Raw genomic sequence first — 25,639 nt, forward strand, 5'->3', positions numbered from 1 at the left:
TCGCATGCATATATTCTGGCCCCTGTTGGTGACCGCTCACATTAGCTCAGTAGAGTATATATTGGTTCCTGTCTTGCATGGGTTCACTCCACAGTGCACTTTTGGTATTGAACGTGATCGTTTCTGCTGAATGATGGCAGCATTTGGTGTGGATTACTCTCTTAATGCTCTTAACTATAGTTAGCATGATAACATGATAAGTTAAATAAATATGTCGCCATTGAGTTCAATTTATTAACCGACATATGACGTGGTGTCTATAATGATAAATACGCCATTGCCATGAAAAACCGAAGCCAGTGACAGAAATCTGATGAAGCGTGTTTGAATTCAATGGTCATAAATTATGATTAGCATTTTTAACAGCGACAGTAAAAGCTGTAATTTGTTGGTTTACGCGATTATGCGATGATGAAAGCCAACGCACGACGTACGGTTCTCAGCTACATACGGGGTGCTTTACGGGTGTAATTATAAATACGGCTATTTGAGTAATTGACATCAGCGTACCAGTAGACATGCAAAGTAAGATACTTTATGGTTTACCGCAAACGTCAGCTTAACCATCCGATAAAATTACAGATGGAAAGGACCCGGATGACGTTTATACCTCTGATCCAGTAATGTCCGCGCGTTAGGCTTGTTTTCAAACGTGCTTTACATCGTGAATTAAACCGAGGTAAGTCAAATTGTTAATTCTCATTTGAGTAAGATTTCACTCATATTTTGACGGACTTTGCGATTACAACAACCCTACATGTAAAATTGATGGATTGTGCTAGTATGTTCACATGGTATGTTATATCGCAGTCTTGTGTAGAATATGACATGATATGTGACTGTTATTAAAACGAATATTTGGCATGCCAGCCACGCACAGTGTTCCCATCATATCATGTAGACGGCGGTGTTTAGTGATTTTGAGAAAAAGTGATGTTGTAAAGTGATAATTCGGTAATATTTTTTTAATATTTCACAGGTAAATTCACAGTCCTCAATGTTTTACATCCGTACCTGTAGCCGCTGTCATTTACGAGACGCGGATCCCACTGGCAAAACGATTACCAAGTACGATGATTGAATGATGCTCTGTAATTGAGAGAACGCTCATCAACGGTAAGGACCCGGATAGTACTTTTTCTCTGATCTTTTGCGGTGGCATGCAAAGCTCGTGAGAGCAACTGGCCTTCCTCAATAAGCGTGTTCATGAACCGGCATGTAGCATTTGATTCAATCGCAGTTCTCCAGTGACAATGTTCCAAGTGTCAAATAAAATGTACGAAGCGGGCACTTCATGTTACAAAGTGCCTCGCAAAAGTCAATGTATACACTCATTAATCTTTATCTTATTCTGAACACGGGCCTGTCAACGATTATGATTACATTCGGTAGATTCCCTTAATTTTTTTGTAAATTATACCCAACATTAATTCGTGAACTTACATAATCGGTAGGATTATAGGATACAGTGAATGAAGACATGTTTGTGTCCAAGAACAAGAGTTTTATATTTTAATGTTTAAAAGCTGTGCAATAACGTCTACATGCTTTTCGAATATTTTGCTGATGTCTTTATAGGCAAACAAAGAGTTACATGACGCAATATTTTTTACATGATACCACCTGCATGTTCACGTTACGCCTTCAAATGTTTGTATGTCATCAGGGTAAATACAGTTTATGGTATATATTATATATATTTTTCATTCGATGAAAGCAGTGTGTGTCTTCTGGCCGCTAACCAATGCACACCTCTTTATAGTGGGGAATACAAATACTCTGAAAATGAGCGGGTATGAATATGCGATGCTTTGTTGCCTGGCTAATTTAGAATATGAAGTCCACGCTGTAAGACACAAATCGTGTTCTGATCACAGTTATACACCTTCATCGGAATTCAAACCACGTATGGGTATGTGCGCTCGTCACAAAACTGGTCATGCTGTCATGAACAGAAGGAATGACAACAACACTAAATCTGGTCAACTTCTCCAACCAAAGGGAGATCCTATAAAATACCGGTGTCGGGCAGGGGCTGCAACAAGAGGGAGGCAATGCATGTGCCCGGTGCCAAAACTTTGGACGTACGCTCGTACGTCCGTGATAAAACGCGGACAAAATGTCAGCGTCAGCTAGGATTATGCATATGCATAAATCATAATTAATAATCATGATTTGTGACTACTAGTGGCACATTGGCCTCCATTGAGGTTCACATCGTCTGCCTCTTCAGATACGATTCAAGTGAAGTTAGTGTGTTACCGTTGCGGAAATTTAAAGCCAGGTAAGCCTGTTTGTCAATATAATAGATTATGATCAGGAAAAACTCACAAAGTGTACTTCATAAAATTACAAGTTCCGTATTGAATAGTTTTGAAGAATAATAGAGGTATACGCTCATGGTTGTTGTGTTATAATATCCATACAAGCTTTAGATACCATGCATAATGCATTTAAATTATCTGGACGTTGAGTCTGAGAACTTTACTCAAGAAGTTGAAAGACACACAGTAGCTGTCTCCCGGATATATTATTTGTAACTTTTGGACATTTTCAGAGTCTTCATATTTACTTATATATGGTTCGCCTTACTGAATTTCTGACGAGGCAGCGGTTTACAAAACACACTTGAGTCACGCCAACATTTAAAATTGACGAGAAATGCGTCAAAAGTTTAGCAAAAAACCATAAAAGTGACGGATATACAAGTACCACGAAATTTAAATTTGACTACTTAGTGAAATACATGCACGATGGATAGCGAGTGACTGTAAGACTCGCCTGCAGACATCATAAACAAATTGTGCGAGATAGCTTCAAAAATCGAGATAATTTTACTGTAATTGTTGTCTCTCCCATTTCATTTGTTATTTTAATAGGTATACCTTCTCATTAGCCCTAGAACTATTATTTACTGATCAAGTCTTTACATTTGTCGAAAATTAATTCATGTTCGGGGGCCACTAGGAAGGTTTCCAACGAATACAGCACTCAGTGCACGACTGCATCTTTACATCCCGATCAGTCACATTGTTTTCGTTTTTGCCATTGATATACAGGATCAGTATTATATGACATGTTGTCCAGAATCTGCGAGAAAAGCTGAGCAGAGTGAACGACTCCCAAGCAAAATTGTTAGCCTATGTATAATATGATTTTGTTATACAGGGAAATTTGCTAGACTATTGACAATAGTGACAAGTGGTCTTGTTAACATTGCGTATTCCATGTAAATACGAATTTAGACGATCTGGGTATTTTGGAGTGCACAGGCATTAAGCTATGGATGCTCCGTTGCTTTAATTGTATATGCAGGGATCGCGATACAAGCCTAGCCTTTCATGTTGATTTAAACAAATGTGGTTTTTGACATAATATTTTGTAATTCCCCGAAGAGTGTTCTTTCGCGTCCTTTTTCTACTTTATCTTCGTCATGCAGCAGCAATTAGCTAATTTTGTCAGCGACAATAGTTGGTAAAAATAATGACGATGACCCTAGGGTTGTTTGTCCACAGCGGATGAATACAGCCCGTCATGAAAGATTATGGACCTCAGCACCCCTCTCCTCAATTTTAATGACGTTTTCACACTACCGACAACGAACGGGCTACTTACGATTGACATTTATCTGAAACTCGTGTCAAAAAACTTGCCGCAGCTTACACCGACTTGAATAATATCGTAATTCTTCATTTTCAATCTTTAGCGGTGTTCAAGCGATGAAAACGCATCAGAACAACAGGTCAGCGTAATATGTAATCTATCAAAAACGTAATCTTTATTTATGAACACGGAACGTCAGGTGCCTGGCTAAGCGCAATTGTCTGTCCGCAGAAATCGCCTTAAATGAGCGATTGTCGCTTTCTGTTGTGATTAACGCACCATTTGAAGTTCTTGACACCATTCAGCGCCCTTTGATATTCAGCCGCTTTTCAATCACAATGGGAAAAATAGAAATCAGAATGGGGAAAATAGTTCTGATTACTAGAATGTGTTTCGTTCGAAATTTCTTTTTTTTTATTTCACTCTAGATTTGCGATTGAAAAGAAAACCACAGATTTGCAGGGGTGGTGACTGCTCTTTACATGTTATAACTTGGTGTGCTTGTGGTTTTGATTTTAGCGTACTCGCACGGTGAGAGAATTTTTTTTAGATCCGTAAATGTTGCGATGACGTCACAGTTATTTGAGTCGACTTTTCGACCATATATTTCGCGAAAGGTGTCAAAGAAGAAAGAAAAACGTTACACTTGTTTTAGGTTTTGTGGCATAATAAGTAAATCACATTTGGAAGTTTGAATTGCTCTCACAGATACGCACTGGAATTTAGATTTGTACAACGTTCACGGCATAAACTACGACGTAATATATGTCCAATGTCTATCATTATAGGTGCTGTAGCAGGTACTCCACACATGCGATTCCAGTTTTTAACGGGCTATTGACCCCGACTCCCTATGTATTTCAAAAGTTAAAGGATAATTACTATGAAAGCCCGTAAGGGACATATTGTACAGCAGATTAAAATATGTGTCGTGAGTACGAGACAGTTTCTAGTGAGTTGGAGAAAGTCTTTGCTCATGAAATAGTTTCTCATGCTCACGAGATAATGATTTTTATTTGCTTTAGGGCTTTAAAAACATGAAGTCATCAATGACATTCTGAATTAAGATATGTGGCAACAATCTGCATTTAATATCGGTAGCTTTTGCCATTTGAGGTGTCTACGCCGATGCAGGACCGTCGAGATGTCACTGCAAAATAAACAATATCCCATTGCGCATGTCGTAATTTACAACTGGTGTCACGTCACGGATACCGCGTCAGTTTCGCAGGTTGACACGCTTCACGTAAATTTGTCATGATTTAGTATGGGATAATCGCTCTGTAAACTTATGCCACAATGTTTGTATGCGTGACATCGTCATCTGAATTTTCGATATTTTGAAGGGTTCAAATTAGTACCTGAACTACATATATTGTCCATCGCTTTTAGGTACGATACGCACTAAATCTAGCTAAGTGAACATTCTGGCTTACAAATTGAGCTTCCTATTTCCATTAAAGTCCTCAATAAACAAAAGAATACTCACGGGGCTTATTTAATACGACGGGAAAACATTGATGGTGTCGTTAAAATGAATAATGACGGCAATCTTGGATGTTGCTTTGTCACGTGATATCCGGTTCCTGTCTTGTGACAGAAATCGGAAAGTAGTATTTGCTCTCCCGGCTACGGCTAGCATTATGTTACGAATTCATGGACTTCGGTAAAATTCTTACTCAGACTTCGAGATACACAATTCTTAAAATTTGCAGCTGCTCTCCTGTAATTTCACTGAGATTATCAGGTGCTCACAGCCTTTGATGTATTTCCGTTAGTGTTCTTCTGTATATAAAAATCAGCAAAGTTCTAATTTTTACATTATTTACTTCATGAGCTTCAAATTTACCCCACAAGTGAGAGACTAAAAAAAGGCAGTGTGAACGTTTAAGAGTCCAAATATAAGTCCTCGAGGCGCATTCAGCTGAAAATTTCGAGTACCTCAGTTGTAAAAGTGACATTTCCTCTTTGTTCACAGTAGAAGATTGATCATATGTGTTTTCCTTCGTCAGCAAAAGATACGAGTTCTGATCGTTTGGAAAGCAAGACAGAATTCGGTATTCTTGGGCAGAGAAATAAAACATTGCGAATGTGTGTACAGTAGAAATGAGAAAGAACACTATTCTCCTATTCCAAGGCGTTAACATAGGTCACATGGCTTGAGCATGTGTCATACAACTTGCTATTGTAACTTTAATGTAAATGGCGCGTCCTTCACAAAATGCTGATGGTTACTCTGCTTAAAGAAAACTTACTTTGCAACGGAGGTATTGCTTGAGGCATTCATCGCCCATCATGACAATATCCAAAAAGAGCTACGACGCAATCAAATGGTAACTTTTAAGTTTATGTTTTCAATTTTACGTCTCTAACTTCCACGTTCATGGGGAGTAAATTGGCAAAAGAACTTGGATTAGGTCTATTATACATCTACCATCGAAAACAATAAATATTTGTGTGCGCTAAAAAGCCGTACGGAACACCCGTTCAGTGACATGTACCGTTTCCAGGCGCCACGTCGGCATGAGCAGTGCATGCGACGGCTGCACCTGTGCATTCAATTTTGAACGGTTTCAAGAGACCAATTGGATGATTGCCAGAATACATGTATGTTTGGCGCCTTTGAAGACCATATTTGCGCTTGAGAAAGAAAATTGGAAGAAAGATTGTTGACATTTTACAAAAACGGCTAGTATTCGGCCCATTTGATGCGCCAGACTTAAAAAGACGTATATTAATAGGAAATTTCGAATATACCGCAAACGGTGCAAGAGGACCTTGACACCGCGCGCATCACCCAACGCGTATACTCTGCGCCAATGCCCTCGTGCATCCTTTGCGGTATTTTAGTACTATAGTACATTGACCAAGGTTCCTAAAAGATGTGCGCACACATAGGTATGTTTCATGCCAAAGTTCAATTGGTCATAACCTCATCATGAGAAGAGGTGATACAACTTTCATGTTGGCCTAAGAGTGCATCAGAACTCTCTGAATTGTCACGGTAAATGGTTAGTATAAGCAGAATAAAAGGTCATTAGAGTATCACTGTATTGTCCTTCGACGTGCGACACCTCAAAACAATTACTAAAATTGATGACACGCGTTGAAAGAGGTTCTTGGATATTGTAACTCTGTCATTCTAAAAAGTGGTAGGATAAAAAATGTTATTAAGCTGAACTTAGCTAATGGGTTCTTCGACATTTTTGACATGTTGATGTCGTTATTAGCTTGCCATTTATCAACATTCTGTCATATGCCATAGTGGTTGTACTTTGAATGCGTTTGTGTAGCAAAAAAAAACATTCAATGTCGAAATGGTAGGAAAGGGTATCTACAACACACCACATGCAACTTTTATTCTCCTTCATTGCGACACAAGACGAATGGTTGTTTACTCGGAACAATACCCTCAGCCACACATCTTTGGACCATTATTGCCCTGTACAATACTCGTCTGATCTGCGGACAAGTAATTTATCATGATAATGGACATATTACGCGCGCAGTCGGTGAATAGTGTACGATAACCAGGTATTACACGTGTCAGCTAAACGTGATATAAATGCAAGGTCTTTTCAAAGAGCCGTTCTGGTGATATCTTCGGTTCAATATGGCACTGATAACACAAAAAGGCTACCATATGAAGACACAATATATGTGAGTTACCCCTGTGGTTGGGTATATTTCCTGAATTCTACACATTTCCCGTCACTATAGGTGAGGTTATGTCAATTACGAATGGTCCTCTGCATTTTGGGATGGGGAATGGAGTGATCATACTCAGATTTTGTTTGCGAATTGAATTTTTTTCACTCGTGTCACATTTTTTTGTCCCTTCACAAATTGTAACGCAAATTATTGACCATTGGAGCATGACGACTGCTATTTGATAGTTTTTGCATCAATTCAAGTGTTTGGTTTTCATAGGTGAAAAAGAATTCGTTTTCGAAATTAACATATCAAAGTCAAAGTCTGATATTGCATCTGTAGGTGTTTTAGACATTGAAATTGAAATGTTTTCTAGGGTCCAACATTCACACCCATGCAAATAAATAAATAACAGCAGTACAGGCGTCTATATTAAGCATTTTAATGACAAAATTTCTATTCAAGCTGGTCACTATTCCAAAATTCAATTGAGTGATCATATTTTGCAAAAATGCAGATTTATGACAATGACAAGACATCATTTAATCATAGAAAGAGACAGTAACTTTTATTTTTTGGAAATGCTCACTTGACTGCCACGTCATGCTCAAGAACATGACACATACAACCTTCTCATATGCATGATAATATAGTCTGTACTATCACATGGAGGAAGGAGTTTATACGTATACCATTTGTAATGGTAGAATATACAGAACTAATATCACAGCCATTATTTCAATTATGAGTGGACGTACCACGTGAAGTAATACCCATCACGAACACTATACCGTATAATTTTCGTGATGGTATTACTTCACGTGTTGTCAGACACACGGTTAAAAATCTCACATGTGTTGTAACGTGACACCAAAGATGTGTGGTATGGGTAAATGACTTACTTCCATTCCTCGGACTGATTCCTGTTGTCATATTTTCACCTGAGCTTTGCCAAACATTGTATATACATATAAAACAATACGCAATGCTTCCCTAAGAATTTACATAACCCTTTCTCCTGAATTAACTTTCAGGCAATAGTCTACATAAGCTAACATTTCACTTTGAAGTTTAGAGGTCTTCATTTATCTGTCGTATCAATCAGTCTGTTGTGTTTTCAAGACCAAGACACGAAAATAGGTCAAGTGCCTTATCACCAGTTAAACTGGTTCCTGTATTTGCACAATTTTCAGTCGTCTTTCCAGATAATATCGAACAAGCCCCTTGCCAAAAGGCTGTTATAAATAACTGAGTCGGCAATAAATGATACGTACCTATACATATACATATCTGCGTACCTGCCCAGGGCGCCCACCTTTATACACTGTACATACACTGCACAACTCTCAAAGTCTTACCTACATTTACAGACCTAAACAAAAAGGACTGAGGTTCTCTTTGTTTACGACGAGAGAACAAAAATGTCGTTTGTCTCAAGGTTGTTGGAACGTTTTCATTGGTCACGTGACCGCCAAAAATTACTCTGAAATTTTCAAACTGATGCTTGTCAGAAGTCCTTGGCTTGTACTCGCTAGTATAACTGAGCCAGTGAATTCCGGCATGTTGTATCGTCGCCGTCGTCTGAAAAAAATACCTGCAATCGATTCGTTACATTCCCCATCGATTCGAAAAATGGTGGACATAGAATAATGGGTAAAGCAAAATACTGTTGTTATCAGCGAATTCGCTGTCGTGCAAATTGTCATTCTTTATTCATTAGCAAGGGAGACAATTTTGAAAGAAGTCTGACTGAGACGTGAGATCTCAGACTGTAGAATAAAGGAAATCGTGTATCTCTCACAAGCGACTACGCATGTGCATTACCCATATTACTGGACGTGCTGAGAATGAAGTAATGACACGAAAATCGTGAGTCTTCTTACTCTAGTCAATATGTAGGGAAGTGGGAAAGATAAGTGATTCAATGGTTGTAATATTGAGAACTGAGCGCTAACAAAAGCAAAGACAAACCTTAACACCAAACCGTGTGGTCTGAATACCTTGATGACAAGCGATATCTGAAACCAAATTTCGAAACTACGAGCTTAAAATCAATGAACTATCAAACAACACCACCGACTGAATTCAAACTATGAATATGGTAATTCGTATGTGTTTAGCATATACCGTAGCTTTATAATGTTTGTCATTTAGGCTGTCATGTTCATTTTACGATTAAACTCTCTGTTAGAAGGCTAATTGAAGCCAGAATAGAATCATTTGTCATAGTGACTGTAACCATTTGACAGTGATGGAATACTCATTTGTTTGCATTTATAATGATAAGAGATGACTTGATCACCTTACAAGCGAACTCGCATGCTTCCCCTGCTTGGTTCTTTATAACTTGCCAAATCATCGTCTACATCACAGTATCTCAATCTTCCTCATATCTCGCACTTTTCACTCTAAGACTTTCGGAAAACATGTGTGAACCACATTGTGAAGGAAGACTACTTCATCATAGTGATACAGATAATGGAACAATTACCCCAAATATGTTTTTTTTTGAAAATAACAATATAATACAAGAGTATAGCTTACCAGCCGTTTCTGCTCTATGTACCTGGCAAAAAATTATAGTAATTCGCCGATTCTGATCGTTGGTAAAGTTTACTTGTCTTTGTAATATTGACTTCAAGCTTGTCCGACACTGGCAGTCGACATAGAAACGCTTATTCAAAGCAGGTTTACATGTATTATGTATCTATTGTGCACTCATAACCACAGGCAGACTAAAGTGTCAGATCACATGCACATTAAAATAACCGTACTGCATAAAGCACAATTGATGTACACTGTATGTGAGCTCCGCTGTGAGGATATGCTTTCACGGCGGCTGCCAGTCTCGGTCAGGCTGAAAGCCACCAATAGTAGTAATAGTAGTTAATCAAATAAATGTTAAGCAATTTCAGGAAGATTTTTCAACAAACAGTTAAAACGGTGGATTTCAATAACATCATACTGTGTAGTAATTGTTACAATCGTCCTTCTGGAAATTTACCCGGGGATAATGTAGGATCGAAAAGTCGTTCACATACCACAAGTTCTGTGATCGTTGTTGAGTTGTACTATTTAGATGTTCAGGTAATATTGACCTCCGTGGTTTTAGCAGCCGGTACATGTCCTCATATTTCTTGCCTTTGTTCTAAGGAATTCATTAGCATTTTAACGCATTCTGAATATACAATAACCGGAAAGTCAGCTGCTGATGTGCAGCGTTGAATAAGCTCTGTCTCTGATTGGTCCATTGTCATTATTCACAGCAACTTAGGGAGTCTATTTGTATTGTTTTAATTATATTGGTGAGATTCAGCTACCCAATTGGATAACACCTTGTTCAACGCTGCACATTAGCCCAAAGTCAGACCAGTTGTCCACTTTCACACAGACCCATTTTAGAATCAGTACACAAGAATGCAACAGCGCTCCATCGGCTGTCGCTGATTCAAAGTATAAAAACAGAATTTGGAAATGTCACTTAAAACCCAATTTAAAGATAATTAGTGTTTTACCACCACAGGGCATATACGTCATCGAGAACCGACTTTTACTCACTCTAACAGACTGCGCTGTCGCGGCGGCGTGTTTGATGGTTACAAACAATTTGTAGAAACGTCACACGGTGGCCTGGTAATTTTATTAATCATGCATTATGTAGTACGCATGTGTGGTCGTCCAGGCGGCAAAAACAGGTATTGTCTGTGATAAAATGCATCAAGGAATGGTTATTTGTTTCTTTAAATCATGATTTCTGCCGTAAAATAACTTCGTATCACGTTATTGTACTCAATTGAAAATGTGACATCTATTATTTTGTAACAAATAGCTACACACAGGATGTTACATAAAGTATTTGCTGGACAATCGCCACTTTTACAAAATTCCGGTACATTTTCGGATAACAATGAAACCCTGCTGACAACAAAACAGACTGTATACGCCACGATATGTCATTCCGAAACAGCCTTTGATAGATAATAAGGTCAAGAACTGAAAATTCTTATGGAAAAAATAACAGGGAAAATTTTTTAAGTCCTAAAAAATTGTACGGCAGCAAAGAATTGTATGATTTTATATAATTGGGATGTCTGTCTCCTGGGCTCATATTATGAGCCAAACAAAACGTCTGCCCTGATGGGGAAAGACTTAGATACATGCGTCTGCAAATCGGTGCCATGCCATTGATAGACTATAAATGCACACTGAATCGGTAAACGCAGCATAGAATGCTTCCCCGTAAGCAACAAACACGTGCTCAAGTTCCCTTTGAATAGTGGTAAAACACTAAAACAGTTTACTACAATGCATGCCAGTTGTAATGACTACAATGCAAACTGTCCGAATTGAATCGTTCATTGTCAATCCCTCTGGATGCCAATTGGCATGTGATTAGTCCCTGTGGATGTAACCATGCTTCGTTAGTTGCTCTGTTCTTCTGATGGTTGTCTTTGTTGGATGTGTATTATTCCATGGTGGCGATGAAGTAAAGAGTTCAGAGCAGCCTAATCCCAAAAGTCTGTGTAGTCCACCATCCTAGGTGCATAGATATTCTAAACTGATAATCTATATCATCTCGTTAATGACTCTTCATATCCTGATATATTCACTGGAACCATATTAAATGGGCAATATAACAAGATATTTACCGTTTCTATAACCCAACAACCCTAACTGTTTTAACAACCTCGCATAATTTTGCCTTTAAAAATCAAAAAAAAACGTTCTTAACCGACCTACCCTGTTGCCCAGAGAAATGTTCACGGCAGGATACATATTTTTGGCCTGTTACGATTTGTAGCAACACCCACATCATAATATCATCTGAGAAATCTTGCAATCTACACAAAACTGCCGTATTTCTAATAAAGTTGGGGCGTTTTGGGAAAGCACGTCTAGTATCTGGCACCATTGTCACATCGCACAGGCTGTTTCCGAGGTCAAGCTCTCTTGTTTTGTGGCGCGCTACAAAAAGTTGGTTGATTACCTGTGTTAAACTTCCATTCATTATGTAAAAATTGATACTTATGTCTCTGGTGTTGTCCATCGTATGTTTTGTTTTTGTTTTGTTTGTTTGTTTGTTTTTTGAGGTGAGCTTTACTTTATTGTGAGGATTACAGTGTCTATTCGTTCAATGCCGTAGGACTTTATCGAAATACAATTCACTCTCGCATTAATCTCGCTTCAGACCATATTGTACCATCCTGGCCAAAATTGCTGTAAAGCCAGACGACAGTAATTATCAAATTGTCTTACCCGCATTACAAACACGTTTCGCCACTCGCTTATCTATTTTTGGTTTAGCTCATTTGGTTTTGCAAGATGTCAAGCTCAAAATTGTGATTCATTAAAGGGAAGAAACGCAAAAGCTATTTGTTTTACGGGTATTGACTAAGGTTACAGTTTATTTTGGTTTAATATTTTCAATTTTAACCAAACGCAAACAACACATGACTCAGCAAAAATTGCATGTGTAAGGCCGAAAGATGACGAGCGTATTTTTTTCCTAACATTACACTTTACTAAAGTAGTCATATTCGATACTGTCGGGTCATAGCAAGATACTTCTAAGGATGACACTGACCATTTCATATTGCGTTATAATGCCGACCTGCTTTGCTATTTTCAAATCGTTAGAAAGGATGTTTATCGACAACATAGAACTGGAACACCACGGTATTAATCAGCATGTGTGTAGATAAACAAGCTCGGCCAGTGGCATTTGCCATTGTACATCCGGGTTAAATAAAAAAACAGAGTTCAATGGCCAACTCTTTCCGTTTTTATGAGAGGAAAGAATAAACATTTTTAAGCATGCCATCGCTGACCAAGATGTTTTGAAAAGGAGGATAAATATTTGATTTTCTTAACGGTCATGAAATTCAGAACGTCTACCAAAGATTATGCCGTTCAATATGTTATTGTCCGCTCTTGGATGAGAGCAAACTTTGCACGATATACTGTAAAACGAGTCTATTATGGGCCGGTAGGGGATACATCATCGCTATTATTTTATAGTTTTGGTAATGCAAAAGAATTTGTAGATGCCAAAACATTTGGGGCCACAATGCATAATCGGATAGATTATCAGTAATAATAAAGGAATGACGTTACTGATTCCACTGGTATTGACAGGGCTATGATATAATGCAGAATATTGTATCGTCATTCTTCCGCCAAGGTGATGATGTACCTGACGTCTTTTTCACTGCGCAGACTCAGTTCGTCCCATGGCATCAACGTGACTCTTTATTAATTAAGCCATTAATCTGGCTGCGAACAGACCAAGCAAGTCAGGGGCAACGCTCGGAGGGCTGACAATCCTGCACACAAAGGTGAGGAGGGTGCGCTTTTAATATTTATTTAGAAGTTATTATCGTGAATTCTGTAAACTTGAGAATGTTTAAATATCTTTCCTAAAGTATGAAGGAAGGCATTTTCTCAAAAAAATATTATGAGGACACACTCCGCTTCTGTCTTACTTATGACAAAATACACAAATATGCAAATGCTATCTCTGGAAACGATATTACCTCGTAACCCCTCGTCTGTATTAAATGACACCGATCCGTACCGGAAAATATGTAAAGCGATATACTTGCGAACTTTCCCTATTGGTACAAACTTTTGATGTTTAAGTAAACCTTTGAAGTGAGCGTACGTTTAGAGGCATTAGGCGGGAGGAGGTTCTTGATGGTGACTCTGAATTGCCATTGGTGTATACACGTGTCGGCACTCGTGACATGAACTTCAGTGTTGCGCCGCCAGTTTCTCGAAAGATCAAATAATTATATATATAGAATATAGAGAGAGAGAGAGAGAGAGAGAGAGAGAGAGAGAGAGAGAGAGAGAGAGAGAGAGAGAGAGAGAGAGAGTCAAGACGCACCAACTCAGGACACCAAGCTCTTCATTTATAAAATTTATTACACCGATGTTTCGTGGGAGTAATCCCACTTTATCAAGGTTAAAACAATCTGAAATAAAATAACAACGACAAACTTGAAGTAAAATACACATGCCAAAATAGATTGAATCATACAGAGACTGGAAAACGCGTGTGAAAGTAAAAAATAAAAATTGGCGCCAACTTACAAAAAAGGCGAGCAGGAAACTGCCCCGCTTTCCTTCGAACCCAGAAGTCGAATGGTCAAAGTGTGGGTATTGTTTCAAAACAACGTCAAGGCTTATTATACTTGAAAGACATTTGCATATTAACGTGTAGGAAAGGTGGCAGTGCAAACCACACAGACCATATATATATATGTATATATATATATATATATATATATATATATATATATATATATATATATATATATATATATATATATATATATATATATATATATATATATATATATATATATATATATATATATATATATATATATATATATCCATGTTTGAAATTACAGTGATCGATGTTAAAAACAAAGCTTTTATGAATAATAACATAAATTACTTCAAGTACGAAGTAATAATATCAGTTACTTTTGTTTCATTGATGCCGCAATCTTCGGACAGAAGTGAAAATTGCAGGATTCATGAAATTTATTCTGTCTGAGGATTGCAGGATGCGTGAAATTTGTTCTGTATGAGGATTGCAGAATGCATGAAACATCCTAGAAGGGAGGAGCAAGCTTGCTTTAGAGTACCCTCCTGAAACATGACACATTTGTCATTATCGTAATTTAGCATTTTCAAACTTTTGATGCAACATTTTTTGAATAAATCTCTGCTTCATTACATTATGAGCTGGCTTAGTGGGGGAAAGATAATGGAAACATTTAAATTCCATTTAGTCAGAAGTTTGCACCGTAAAGCAAAATTGACATTCCGAAGAAAAGATTCGACGTTTAATTGTTGTCAAACCTCCTGTAGTTCAGCCTAGGAGCGACTGTCACAGCATTAAGTGGTGTGAGTCTTGGCCCAGCATCTTACACATTCCAGTTAAGGAACGTGAAGAATTACTTCGCGTCATATCACGCCCTCTCCATTTTCACTCCAATTACCTGATCATTTTCAATTTCCATTGTTTCCGTACACTATATATAAGTATGTCTTGTATCACACAGCGACTTTCGTCTTGATGCTGTTCTTAAACTTCTAAGGTTAGAGCAGACAATTACCGCAGTCGAAGAGGGAAGTACATTATAAATAAGTCACGTTTATCACCACTGGTGATTCGGAAAACACTATTCTTTTTCTATAGTACTACCAGATAAAACTTTGCTGATGCCCTGCATTGTACGACATATTTGAAGAACTAAAACGACATCCGGCTTTACTAGACTGGGAATGGTTTTTCTCAGTTTTATTTCTCCGTTGATGTTCAGTTAAAGTTGTTTTGTCACCAACCTGTCAAGAGACAAATATGCTAATGCAGAAGAACAACACTAAATTTGAACCACGCGACAAAAACTAAACAATAAACAACAGGGCCCGTTTGGCACCATTGACAGATTAATAGAGTGACCCTGAAGCTTTTCTGTAATAGAATGCTCACTGTGAAAAAGAAACTGTCTGGTACGTTACGTCATCTTTACAAGCTTGTCCCCAGGTCATTTTGATAGTTTTAGAATTCTACTTCAATGCGGCTTTTGATTTAGTCCTTCGTTCGGTTCCTCGCACTGTGCACTGGTTGTGTACGATGTTGTAGTCGATTATTTCGCATGATAACATGCCGGACGGCGATATAGGAAAATGTGTTTGAGTGACACACAGAGAAAACTTACTGTAAGCAGCTGAAGCTGCCACATAGCGGAAAACAATGCCTATTCTTACTCGGAGCTTCAGATGTATAAAGAGCAACTTTCATATGATAATGCTGAATGACAATATTCCGGCGTACTTTGAAAGGACTGTCTGGGCAATCTGCCCAGACAGGCTTGGATAGAGAAACGAAAACTATGGCTCGTACCCTTTATGATTATTTGAAAATTCCTGCATTTTGAACTGTAGTTTGACAAAAATAATAACTTTTCAATTTCATTGTTAAATTCATGTAGACATGTTCTACAGGAGAATAGAAAGAATGCACACCATTCAACAAAAATGTACCCTATGCAGAGTTCAACTAGCTCGTATTAATTCCTTTGGAATGTGTTATGATTAGTGTGTATAGGCAAAGGAGAGTCTGCAGTTTACCATATAGTGCATTGCTTTTTTTCATGTAAAGTCTGGAGATGTTCTGATTTCTCTTGTGGTATGTGAATACAAAGAGGCATCAAATAGAAATCCGACTCATTTTGAAATAGCGTTAAATTTGTCGATACAGCAGGTATGTATGCAATGTTTGATGAATTGTCGGCAACTGAATGTTTGCCCGGACTTGAATTCATGTTTCAACGGTAACATAGCATACTATGCACATCCACATACTTTGAATTTCCATGAAGAAGGAGAATAAGAAAGCGAATTTTATTCATAGTTTATAACAAAGTGCATGAAATTTTTATCAAAAGTTACAGCGATAAGTCTCTTTAAATGGGCATCATTAAAGTTTGAATATTTTATAGATCTACACAATTGCTACGGTTGCAATCCGCTTTGACATACCAAGGTTGTTACTTTTTGTTGTCTGTCATTGCCCAGAGTGCGCGTGCCACGCATCCAAATAGTTTACAGTGCTCGTTGCTGGGCTCTAGTTTTTCATTCAGCGTAAACTTCTTTCTCCTGTGTTCAACAGAGAAAAAACAATTTATAACGTAAGAATCTATTATATTAACTTGACGCGATTATTACAGTTTAGAATAATGGACCACGGAGGACTGGCTTTTCCTTCGTTTTACTCGTTTGGTTTGCTCAGAGGTACTCGGAATTTTCAAACAATTGACCGCATTCGGAGTTCGTTGGTACCAGTATTTCTCAGAAGGCAAGCTTACAATAGCCTTCGCTTACCATGATACAAGCAAAGGTCGGAATTGTCGTTCGTCTGTTATATTATTGACGAAGGATGGGGCTTTAGACAATATATTCAAAGTGAAAGAAGCGACCTATATGATAAGAGATAAAAGATTCCTCCAATCACATTTACATGCGGTTGTGATCTGCATGACTGAAGGCCAAGTCATCACATCATCTACTCGTATAATAAAGCGTTATGGCCAAGGTTCCTGTCAATGGCCATAGAGGTCTCTGTTTTACCTCCATGAAATGCCTTCATCATCAACACTACAATAATAATGTTTCTTATTTCTGAAATTGATTTTGCACGGTCCGTATCTCTCGTGTAAATCGTTCCATCAGATCAAACCTGACCTTTGACCTTTATGCCAAACTAAGTGTTAAAGGAAAATAATTTTAAAAGGGAGGAAAACTCCGTCTGTAAAAATACTGATGATGAAATGGTATAATATCGGCTCTTGTTGATTTTATTTTTTTTTTTTATTTACCCTTTTACTGAGCGGCCGAGTTACTGAAATAGTAATTTTCATCGGGGCTCATACAATTTTCGATAAAAGGAAAAATACATTTTTCAATACAAGAAAACAAAAGTAAATTAAAGGGGAACATTCTTTTAACATATTCTTTCAGTTTACATTTGAATGTGTACAGATTGGTCAAATTTTTCACTTCAATCGGTAATGAATTCCAAACTTTCGTGGCACGGAAATGAAAACTACGTTGTCCAGTGCCTGAAACACATCTTGGTACATGACAATTCTCACGTGCAGTAGAGCGTGTAAAATAATCATGAACATTACTTTGTGGAGTAAATAAATTAGATAAATATTGTGAAGCATAACCATTCATACATTTGAAACTTAATAGTGCCATGAAATAAAAAATTCTTTGTCTAATCGACATAACATTACATGTAGAAAATAAAGCATTTGAGGGAAAATCAATTGATAACTCAAAAAGTGTGCGTAACGCCCGTTTTTGAATGAGAATATAAACTTTGTCAAGATTATTGACCGTTGCATTACCCAAAACAACACAACAATAATCTAAAGTACTCTGTATGAGACCATGATATAAGATAATACGACAATCAAAAGAGAAATATCGACCTAATCAGCGCAGTAAACCAATTCGTTGACTAAGTTTTTTGCATTAATTATCTATATGGACGTTCAATGGTAACGTTTCATCAAGAGTTACCCCTAAAATTCCATCACATTGTACTTGAGGAATAAAAGTGTCAACAACCTGTACAGATAATGAACTGATGTCGCGCTTCGGTACACAAATTTATAAAATCCGCATGCGGCGAAAATATTTATATAGCCATGAAACGGTCGCTCGAGTGTCTATGCTGAAAAAATTATATAGAACTAAATTGCATTTCAGGTGGGATATCCAGCCCCTGGAGCATATTTGCTGAGCGTACAATTGTTTAATAGTTGTTTCTTTTGTAAATATCAGACGTATTATATCACAATGAATATTTTCACGTCTACTATGTGCATTGTTTTGACACTTAAAAGTTTCGCATAACTCTACAGAAAGAGCAGTTATGTGACAAATGCAATATTGACACGCTTTCACTTTGTTCATATCATGCTCTGTCAATTACATGTCACCTGCCGCTCAGACACACTTAAGCTGAAAAGAACAACTCTTAATCAGAATAATGGTCTCCGGGGTCGGTACTTTTTTCGTAAAGACACAAGAATTTGTATTGTATATCCAACACTACACTGTTTGTCGATTTCTAAATCGACCATTGGGAATAGTAAATTTGGCAAAAGAATACCACGCTGCAAGTGACTCAGACAAACAGACATGGATATATAAACCGAACCATATATATTTATGCATATATACAGATTTCGTCGTGGGCAATAACAGCACTCGATGCCAAATAATAATGTAACAACATTATTTGTCATTTATTTTTCATGCATCTTGAAATGTGACCTTCAGACGGATCTGAATTTTCCCAACATCTTTCACCTCGTTTACATTATTGGGATGTACATGTACCATTATACTTCGGTCTTAGGTGGTGTTAAACTTCGATAAATGATAATTCAGGTATATTTAACAGCGTAGATTTATCAGCGTTTATTATTTGCAGCTTTTCTGATAGGCAAAGATTGAATCGTTCGCTTATGTTAGTGTGTCTCGATGCTCTGCCAATTGACCGTGAAACGTAAAGTTATTGGTCTTCGTATTTAAGCCATCAAATGTACTTTGATAATTCAGTTTTGTTTTTATACTTCTTGTTGCGGAAGGATTGCTTCTGATTAGCAAAGCATGTCTTAAAGGTGTTCTCAGTGAGCCTTAAACCTTCTCCTTATTGACTCCTGTTGAGACTCTGGCCTTCTGAATGACACCTCTGGCTTTGCAATTACCTTTCAACGGACATTTAGACTTATCTTGACAATTAAAAACTGATGCTTTGTTTCTATGCTGGTTCCCAGCGGTTATTCTCTTATTATGCGATTTGATGTTATCAGTGCAATAATATTGTAGCTTACTTTAATTGTGTTTCTATCAAAAATCTTGCGTAGTGACATCACATAGTTTAACCCTTTTTCAGTAAAAAGTGGAAAATAACGTCAGCAAAATATTCCTCCGACTTCTTGATCACCATTTTCCGAAGGAATCTAAACTACACAATATTTTACATGGGTACGCCCTAAGCCTGCAAAATGAGACAAAAAGGCATAATGAAAAGTTAGATCTGTCTAAAAATTGCAAGATGAGTTGTAAGTAAAAATGTTATAGTTCACAGTCAAAGTCCAAAGTAAAATTGAAAAAAACTGATTTTTGTAAGTTGAAATTTGAAATAAAAAATTGAACAAAACAACAGTTTGAAGACAGCAACCTTTAAGGCTTGCGAGGTGCCGCTATCCCTACGCGTCTGTCAACATATAACTATCTTTTTAAACTAAAGACGAGGATAGGTTATTTTTAGAATGAGACATAAGGCAACTATAGAACCAACCGGAAATTGAACCTGGCACAGCTTTGATACTCCCTTTTGGAATGAAGTTTATTGGCTCGCCGCAACGTGATACGGATCCACATTGTTGACAGAAGCGATGATAAGCAGTTAAGGCGCACGCAGTCAGTTATGATGATTGCGAAAGCAACTCAGATTTACACACTCTCGAATTCATTCTTTCTGATAATTGTAAACGTGTGCTTTTAAGTGATAAAAGATGAAAACAAGATTGAATAGCAGGTCTTACGAGTGTTGAAATATGACTTAAAGAAAAAACATGCGTTTTCAATTTAATCATTTTGATGTCTCTCTCGTGACAAATCTTATGATGCTGTCTGCTTTGAATCAAAGTCCATCGGCGTACATCTTCAGTAGCCGTGTTGTAAGCTGACTACACCACAGGGAAAAGGAGGAAATAAAATGGGTAAATGTGATCGATTATTTGGTCTGAGTCTGTACTATTCCTGCTATAACAGTGTTTGAAATATATTCTCCATCATTTCGAACAAAAACTCAAAGACGCAGCATCCTAAAGCAGTTTAACTCTCCAAACAATACAAGTCGAGAAGACGGCTGAATGTTGAAAGCTAGATTTTTGTACCAAGTGCTTGAGGCAAGCAGAAAAGAGAGCGTTAATGTTGCATTTGTCAAACTGTGATAAGGAAAGTGATAGTTAAAGTTAAGTGGCTTCAATAGTATGCACATAACAGACAAAGAAAATCTGTCTTGGTTGAAAAGGGGCACAGGTTCAAGAAGGTTGTGAACATGCTGTCACATATTTAAACGGATATCTCATGTTGCGCAACCGGATATTTGCACAAATGAGGCGAACTAGATTTTACTGCTGAGATTAAGATCGTCTGCACAAAATAAATAGAAAAGGTCTGAGATATAATTGCATTGTGATTCTTGATGAGGCAAGCTGAATTTGTTGCATATCCAAGTAGCATGGGAGAACGATCGATTTATTCAAGTTCCTACTGCGCATTGGGTAATTTTTAGCAGTTTGGCCTTCGTTTGATCACTCATTTCACTGAACTCGCAATAATCTTGTGAGTGAGCTACCTATACAACCGAGATGGTATCTTGTGTTGTTACCGCGACAGGACGGAAATGATAAATTATACATGCAGTTCCTTGGAAAAGCTGTCTATCTTCTGCAAAGACCTGGTATCCAACAGTAAGGGTTCTGCGCACAGACTAAACTAGAACATGTCCGAAAATAGAACCATGAGAAACAAAAAACTGAGCGATGATAATGTTTTGGGCTTTAGTCTTCTGTCCCTCCCCACCCCTAAAAGAAAGACAATCGCCGCATGAACACTTATGGGACAATCTGAGATGGTCCTTGAGTTCCTTACAGCTAGTTATTGAGACGGACAATCAGATTTCTATAATAGAAGTCTTGTTGTTTTTCAAGTACCTCCTTTCCTAATTTGATTTTTAGAATTGAAAAAATGTCTCTCTAATCGAATAGCCCAATTCCCTTTAACTGGAAGGTGTTTTGTATCCTTTAAAACGCACGTTTTCCTCAATTTTTCACAACGAGGCAGCGGTTGCGCAAGCCATGTCCTTCAAAGACGTCGAACTAACACATCGGTCTGTCAAAACATCACGCTTCAGAATTATTCATGTCCATACAACATGTGGATGTTCATGGACACAGCTATTTATACCCTTCTGATTGTTTTGTGCAAAGAAAATAGAATTATATCGCGAGGGAGAATATTTCATGGCCCGATGAAGTATCGGCAGTTTGGCAATGCAGTTGGCCTCGTGAAGGTTGATTTCGAACGTAACAAATGTCTACACCTGCTGGACTTTCAATCAGCAACATCCATGATAACCATCTGCTTCGTTAATTGACAAAATAGTTATTCACCACCAATTAATTTCACATTGGTATAATTAAAAAATTCCCAACAGCTAGCGAAGGTTTTTTCTGACCAGCGGAGCTGTATATACGGGTACCACTCAGACCACTGTGAATTCAGTTATGTATGGACACTAGCTGAGGACGCCCTCTGCAAACGAAAACCAGATGTTTTTTAAGGGCTTGGTCGGGCGTTCATTCTCCCCTGTGCAGACGTGTCATAAGTACATGAAGAGCAGTAGCAGGTTACATACGGTTTCCATCGTCAGGTATACAGATCACAGACATTCCTCATTTCTCGCCGGTGCCAAATAGCCGGTCGACCTCGGCAGATGGCCTCGGCTGTGTACCCTCGGGATGATTTCTGTTCTTACAATTTGCAGAGACTAACACGTGATCCTTCTCTAGGTAGCAGAAACTAAGAAATACGTTTCAAGGGTCATTGACAGTCAAATAAATGTTATAGCATGCTGATTCGTATGATTAATCTAAATGTTTCCATCGAGTCCCGAACCACGTGCACTGCCAATGTACGATCGGCATATTACCTTTACTGTCTCTGAAATATGTCTTCGAAATGTAATTTGTGACAAGATTCATAAATCTTTTCTCCGCTTCTCTATTTGTATGTATAGAGTAAGATGAAAGCATGCAATATGATGACATCCGATTAAAACTTCAAAGACTCAAGTGTGTGTGTGTGCGTGAGTGTGTGTATATATATATATATATATTATATATATATATATATATATATATATATATATATGCCTATATATAGGCCTATATATACATAGGCCTATATATATATATATTTAGATATTATTCCCTAATATTTTTCTTAGTTCAGCGAAGGAAAATACGAGTGACGTACTGACCGTGTCACCACGATTTGAAGACGAGTAGTGACACGGTCATTACGTCACGAGTATTTTCCGAGCTGAACGAAGAAAAATATTAGGGAATAATATACTTATCACATGCACAAGCCAAGAATTTGTTATTTTTGCAAAATAAAATAAATTTTGCATGACGATGTCCGCATTTAAACTTTTGAACTACTTTAGGAATAAATATTAGTACGCCGTGCACAAGTTGTCAATCATTTCCAGTCGTCCGTCGTGTACTTCAGCGCTCACGTTCGTTCGTGTGTGGAGCAAATGACAGCTCTCGGTCTACACGTAGGCTACCTTCCGCAAAGTTATACTCTATTTCAAAGATAGCATAGTCCTGGAAATTTATCACAGACACGCTATTTTTCGGGAACAAATATCGAACGAATCTCGACGGCGCGAACACTGTAAACGTCGCACCTGACCCTGTTTGCAATGCGTACGGAACCCACGGTATACGCGACCAGCTTCGAGTTCGTTGTTTCCGCAAATTATTCACGTAATTCCTTCGGAATATACAGGCGGTACACTCTTGTGTTTACATTGTTCGGATTATTAATGTCGTAGTCTGTGAAAATATCGATTTCATTACATAACTTTTGATCGTGGGAGAAACATCGGCCGCCATGTTGTTTGTTTACATATTTACGAGCACACCGAAGATCGAAAAAAAAAGGTCCGACGCACCAAAATTGATGACATAGACGCGGGTTGTCGTGACGTAGAACGACCAGAGAATAAATCCCGTATTTTTTGTTCGGAGACGACAAACTTGGCTTGTGCATGTGATAAATATATATATATATATATATATATATATATATATATATATATATATATATATATATATATATATATATATATATATATATATATATATATATATATATATATTTTATATATATATATGTATATATTTGGTTTTTTATCGTCAGATGAAAATATTCTTGTATCCTATTTATGCATGTCAGTCACTAGCAGTGTTATATTATATTATATTATATTATATTATATTATATTATATTATATTATATTATATTATATTATATTATATCATATCATATCATATCATATCATATCATATCATATCATATCATATCATATCATATCATATCATATCATATCATATCATATTATATTATATTATATTATATTATATTATATTATATTATATTATATTATATTATATTATATTATATTATATTATATTATATTATATTATAGACAGTTATATTATATCATAGACAGATATATTATATTAATTAATTACTTTATTTATTTATTAAAATTAATGTTTTAAGGGTCGTTTTTTACATGGTATTTCTAGTGATATATGAATATCCCTTGCGATTTTGCACTTCTTTACTTTTCAGACGGCCTACATGTTCTTACAATGATTAAATCACGCATTCTAAAATTTGATACATCGACTCGGAAGGTTTACGCGCAACGCGTAAAATATCCTTTAATCTAAAATTCGCCGTTCTTTTCTCCGTGAAACAATCATGAAAGAGGATTACACGGCCGCCAAAATGATCGTGTGACGTGATCACGGCTGAACGTATCGGGCGAAACTAAAAGCCGAATCAGGATGGCCTGAATAAACACGATGACAGGCGCCCTATGACAGAAGGGAGATATATGTGTATACGTTCAGCATAGAAGCTTCATTTAGTTTGAATGTCACATACGTACGCCTTGCCAACAGAAACGTGTCCACACGCAAATGGGATATTGATCTATGCGACTAGTACAACTGAGCTGATTTCGTAAGGTTGGACTCAAGCGAACAAGGAGACTTTCTGAGTTTCGATTTTCAAAATTTTCTTTTCCAGAACTGAGAGCTGGGAAATAAGGACCTACACCATGCAATCCCAGATACCAGGAGTTTGTCTGCGAGTAGTTTTCTGTTTGCTGATGATTCTGGTTCTAACCCCGCAGGGTATGTAATGTTTTCATTATATTCCTTGGTTTACACATAGACCCTCGTTTCTCGAGGCTCTATGGTTTACAATTGGTCATTTATTAATACTACTGACAGAGCTACTGCTGTGTGCATGATATGATTACAGCGTTTTCCCACACTCTTTCAAAGCCTTTATCTTCGCCGATTCTGTTTTATTTTTCTGAGCTTTGTCGAAATGTTGCCGAACGCTAAATTGCCTACTGTGCGCACGTTAGATCAACACGATAAAGTCTGCAGAGGAAAAAATGAGACCATTCATGAACTTTGTGATGTGAGGGCACTTTTTAAATTAATGTTCAAAAATATACTGGTATATCGGTTTTCGATTGGTACCTCTTATTTGTGACCGAAATTAATTGGCCAAGGTCGTACCTTTTCATAGGAAATAAGTGATGGGCGGGCAAAAAAATCAACAGCTGAGATTGCACAAGGTATCAAATTTACCAAATCTTCCTTTCCAATCAGCACCTGTTCCCTGTAAAAAAAATAAAAATTAAAAAGCATTTCAGTCCGCTCAGAGAGCATTCTGTCCATTTTCGAAACAACGAAAGTGACATTTTTTTGAAAACAGACGCGTTTCCAATTCATTTTTGCCTTTTCGCCTGTAGCTGCCTTTTGAGAGACAGTTAGGAGCGAGATCACTCATTTCGTTACGAGCTAGTTTCGCTTTTTTCCAGACGTAGTATTACTAGCTAGGTACACAGTGACGTGGTGATGAGATCAGTTGGCCATCGCGATCATAAAGAGGCGATGGA

At 37.4% G+C, this 25,639-nt stretch overlaps 1 protein-coding gene across 5 annotated transcripts in view; it reads left to right on the forward strand.

Annotated features, from left to right (window-relative positions):
• Nucleotides 1–333: 333 nt before the first annotated feature.
• Nucleotides 334–25,639, forward strand: part of LOC139143695 (neuronal acetylcholine receptor subunit alpha-10-like) — a 58,272-nt gene continuing 32,966 nt past the window's right edge. For 2 of the 5 annotated variants that reach the window (XM_070714212.1, XM_070714216.1), the window contains exon 1: nt 24,583–24,860. In XM_070714212.1, coding sequence (XP_070570313.1) covers nt 24,785–24,860 — 76 coding nt within the window. In that variant the 5' untranslated portion in view covers nt 24,583–24,784. Of the gene's footprint in view, nt 680–979; nt 1,117–13,470; nt 13,590–24,582; nt 24,861–25,639 lie in introns of those variants that run through there. The other 3 variants (XM_070714213.1, XM_070714215.1, XM_070714214.1) reach the window with 3 other exon arrangements.

Source organism: Ptychodera flava, chromosome 11 (genome assembly GCF_041260155.1).
Source record: "Ptychodera flava strain L36383 chromosome 11, AS_Pfla_20210202, whole genome shotgun sequence".
NCBI classification, from domain to species: domain Eukaryota; kingdom Metazoa; phylum Hemichordata; class Enteropneusta; family Ptychoderidae; genus Ptychodera; species Ptychodera flava.